At 47.4% G+C, this 3,972-nt stretch overlaps 1 protein-coding gene across 1 annotated transcript; it reads right to left on the bottom strand.

The window, feature by feature from the left end:
- Nucleotides 1-238: 238 nt before the first annotated feature.
- DYNLL2 (dynein, light chain, LC8-type 2) lies at nt 239-3,354 on the bottom strand. Its single transcript, XM_010009037.1, has 2 exons — nt 3,202-3,354; nt 239-1,224 (listed from the first exon to the last, which is right to left on the bottom strand). Exons 1-2 carry the CDS (start codon nt 3,352-3,354, stop codon nt 1,087-1,089), a joined length of 291 nt encoding a protein of 96 aa, XP_010007339.1. The 3' UTR covers nt 239-1,086.
- Nucleotides 3,355-3,972: the final 618 nt, after the last annotated feature.

The following is a 3,972-nucleotide window of genomic DNA, read 5'->3' as shown; positions in this document are numbered from 1 at the left end:
GCTGAACCTATTTGAGACCAAGACATTTGTCTGCCTTTGAAGCAGATGTCACATGAGTTTCCTTCACACAAACATCACACAGAAATTTAACTTCTTGGTACTGTGCTTTAAGAACAAAAGCAGATATCAGAACATGGAGGACAGTCCTCCAGAAATAGCTTATCAGCTACAGAAAATAAAAAAATAAAAGGAGACAGTGGCCACTTACAAGTCTTCCACATGACTAGCTTACTTTAAAGAGAGCATCAAGTTAAGGCAGTGTTGAGACAACTGGCTAAGAACATGCCAAATAGAGCTGTTGTCAGCAGTCACCAATTTGATATCCTACTCCATTGCGGGGATGGGCCATGTGGCTTTAGATCTCAGCATCAACGGTCTAAAGACTTCAGCCACAGGATGCTGCTTTCTGCAGCAACTCGGGGATGTGTGTGTGCAGAAGTCTTCTAGACCAGGCTGAGCTGCTTACAAGTCTAGGTCAATGTTTCAGCAGAGCCAAAAATACAGTGATGGACACTGAAAGAGAACACCAAGGTGCCAGCTGCAAGTCTGTTTATCACAGTCCAAGGTGGAGTTCAACTCGTGTGTGAAAGCCACGTAACCAAGAGCCACCCCACCAGCTCTCAGGGAAGGTCTAAGCACCTGCCCTGAGGACCCTGGGAGAGCCAGCTCTCGACAGTCTGCAGGGTGGGGACAGAGGCTCACACTGGCTTTGCTCCTCTTTACAAGATTAACAGTCTAATAAAACCCAGAAAGGAAGTCAGGGTCTTTTGGCCTGCCCAAAGAAGTTTTCGCATCCTCAAAGAAGGAGTTACCACTGAGGGAGCTGTTGTGGAATAGTTTTATTTCTTCCCACGTAAAGGCCATTGTTTAAGCATTTACAGGTTTCCTAGTGCAATACAACCAAAAAAAAGCAGTAACAAAAAAATGCCGCCTTCTTCCCAGGCAACTAAACAGAAGTAGATTTTTACTGCAACATATACACATTAAATATAGTATACAGTCCATGCAGCGGCATAGCCATGTTAAAGGGAGTCGTGGCTTCAGCCATCAGTGCATTACAGTCCAAATTTCACTTGCTCCTACTTCCTATCCAGACTTGAAGAGCAGAATTGCAACCTGACCCAAGTAAAAATAGATGAAGTGCTTTGTCTCGTGTGTTACATAGCTGCCAAAGTTTCTGCCAACAATGCAGTGCCAAGTTGGGTTGTATTTCTTGTCAAATTCCTGAAGAAAGAGAAGAGAGGCATTAAGGCCAAGAAAGCCCACATGAAAATAGTTCTTAGCACAAATTCTTAGCTGGTTCTGTTCACACACTATAGCCTCTCCTCCCACCTGCAGCATCTGTAGATTCCCCACTACAAGACACTATTACACTAAGCAAGGTAGTGACTGACACAACCAGATCTCTGCACTGGATTGTTTGAAGGATCCAACACAAACAAATAATCTACAGAGACTTGGAGTACCCATCAGCTCTGGGCAGAAAGAGCAGGCACTAGAGCTCTCTTCAGCACTGTGGTATTCAAGCCCTGTGTGTAGGCTAGCTCAGGGAATATTTCTCCTCCCCCATTCCAAGCCCACTTACAAAAAATAAGTTTTTTGGCATGTCTGCTCCAACAAGGCATTTGAACTTAAAGGTCACAAAAAAGGAAGAAATCTGACTTCTGTTTGTGACTCTCTACATAAAGGGAAGAAAATCTGCATTGAAAATGAGCAGGGAAATCTAAAGGCCAAACAGCACCTGAGACCTAAGAGGTCACAGGATCCAACACAAACAAATAATCTACAGAGACTTGGAGTACCCATCAGCTCTGGGCAGAAAGAGCAGGCACTAGAGCTCTCTTCAGCACTGTGGTATTCAAGCCCTGTGTGTAGGCTAGCTCAGGGAATATTTCTCCTCCCCCATTCCAAGCCCACTTACAAAAAATAAGTTTTTTGGCATGTCTGCTCCAACAAGGCATTTGAACTTAAAGGTCACAAAAAAGGAAGAAATCTGACTTCTGTTTGTGACTCTCTACATAAAGGGAAGAAAATCTGCATTGAAAATGAGCAGGGAAATCTAAAGGCCAAACAGCACCTGAGACCTAAGAGGTCACAGGAGAGCAAGCTGAATGCTGGCATCCTTCTCTAATTAATACACAACTCCCAAGAACACCCTTCCTTCCCCAGAGACAGAGCCATAAGAGCAGACTCAACATTCAAGATTAAAGCAAGCATTAGTGCTCAGACAGCAGCAAGACAGTTTGAGCTTTTTGCAGGTAACCTTTGAAGTAACTAAAAGCTTTCATGCCAGGGCACGAAGGTGCATCAAATTACTTCCCTCCTCCCAACACACTCTCAGGAAATAAAGGCCATCATCTTTTTGGGTGCCTTCTGTTGCACTCACTCACTTTACAGGCTGCATTGCCACAGGCACTTTGAGAACAGTCTTGGCTCTGATCAAAATGTTAGGAGACACCTTTGAACCCTTTACATTCAAGCTTAGATTACAAGCAAGACCCAAAAGCCAGCCCAGGTGCCAGGGCTGCATTACCAATTAAGTCAGACCTTTGCCCCTTCAAGAGCACTGCACCTGACCACTGGGAGAAGTGGCTGCAGAGGAAGCTGACAGCTCCCCAGTTGCCATCATGCATGATGTTTAAATCAACAGGCCCCTGCAAATGGGGAAACACCTCTGCACAAGCCAGGGCAGCTTCTTGCTCTGTTTTTAAAGCAGCACCTTCCACAACCCTGCCAGCCAGCACCAGGCCCCATCCTCCTCCTCACCACCCACCCCAGAGCCAGGAACATAGCAGACAGAACTGCACGTGCACAGCTACCCACCGAGTGAAACATCAGAGTCATCTCACCCCATGCTGCTACAGCAAGTCAAGCAGCAGCCTCGGTGGAGCAAGGCCTAAGCAGAGACTGCAGCCAGGGCTTTCTAGGCTGGCAAACCCAGAGGGACAGTGCTCATGCTGCTTCCTCAGAGCTTGCCAGAGCAACACACCAGGCCCTGCTCTGCCAGAACCCTCTTCCGACCTTGTAGAAGTCACTGAATCCTCTTGGGAATAGCAGTAAAGAAGCCAAGAAGAAAGCATCTTCTGCCTCCAAACACACAAGTATGAAGTCTGGGACAGACACTCAGGCTCATGACAGGCACACACACTGAAGAACTTCAGGAAGTTTCAGTCAGAGCAGCCCCCCTCATCCCATAGTTACCTTCTTTATATATGCTGCAATGTCCTTTTCTATGTTGTACTTCTCCATGGCCTGTGTAGCACAGTCTACAGCATCCTGCTGCATGTCCTCGGACATGTCCGCATTCTTGATCACAGCCTTTCTGTCAGACATTGTGAACCTAAGGCAGAACATAGATTCCTTAAATCTCTTCCCAGGAAAGGAGAAGCTTCCTGTGCATCAGAGGTTGTCCCTTCTGTGGCAGGCTGCGTCACAAGCCGATACTACAGACGGCAGGAATGTTCCCCTTGTGGGGGCCGGCACGCGAAAAAAGCCGATACTACAGACCCCCCCAGTCACAGCCAGGGTGAGGTTACCAGGGCAGCCTACAGTGTTCCCACAGTAAGGTGCCCTGTAAAGCTGAAGAACTGGCACTGTCTGGAGGGAAATGCTTACTGTGTGGGAGGAGACGGAATCTGCAGAGAAGCACAGCCCTCCTAAACACTGATGGGCTACAGCCAAGTTTGCCTTCCAGGTGCTCCAGTGGTTTGGAGCATCATCTGCTCAGAGCCTGGCACACCATGGACCCCAGACTGCTGGTGTCAGACAGGGAGGCTTAGGAAGTACATTAACAGCAGCACTGCTTTTATCCCCCCATGCCAGAAGTTACACTTATTGCAGCTAGTTTTGCCTGGAAGGGGTGTTGTTTCACATTCAGCCTATCATCATTCCCTCACCTCACCCCTGCCTTGCCACTGAAACCCAGACTTCAGCTGTTCCCATGGGACAAAGCCAGTCTGACAAGTCAGAAGC

Source organism: Chaetura pelagica, unplaced genomic scaffold (assembly GCF_000747805.2).
Source record: "Chaetura pelagica isolate M959 unplaced genomic scaffold, ChaPel_1.0 scaffold72, whole genome shotgun sequence".
NCBI lineage: Eukaryota > Metazoa > Chordata > Aves > Apodiformes > Apodidae > Chaetura > Chaetura pelagica.
Note: the sequence above shows the minus strand (reverse complement) of the source record. Positions and strands in the feature narration are given on the sequence as shown.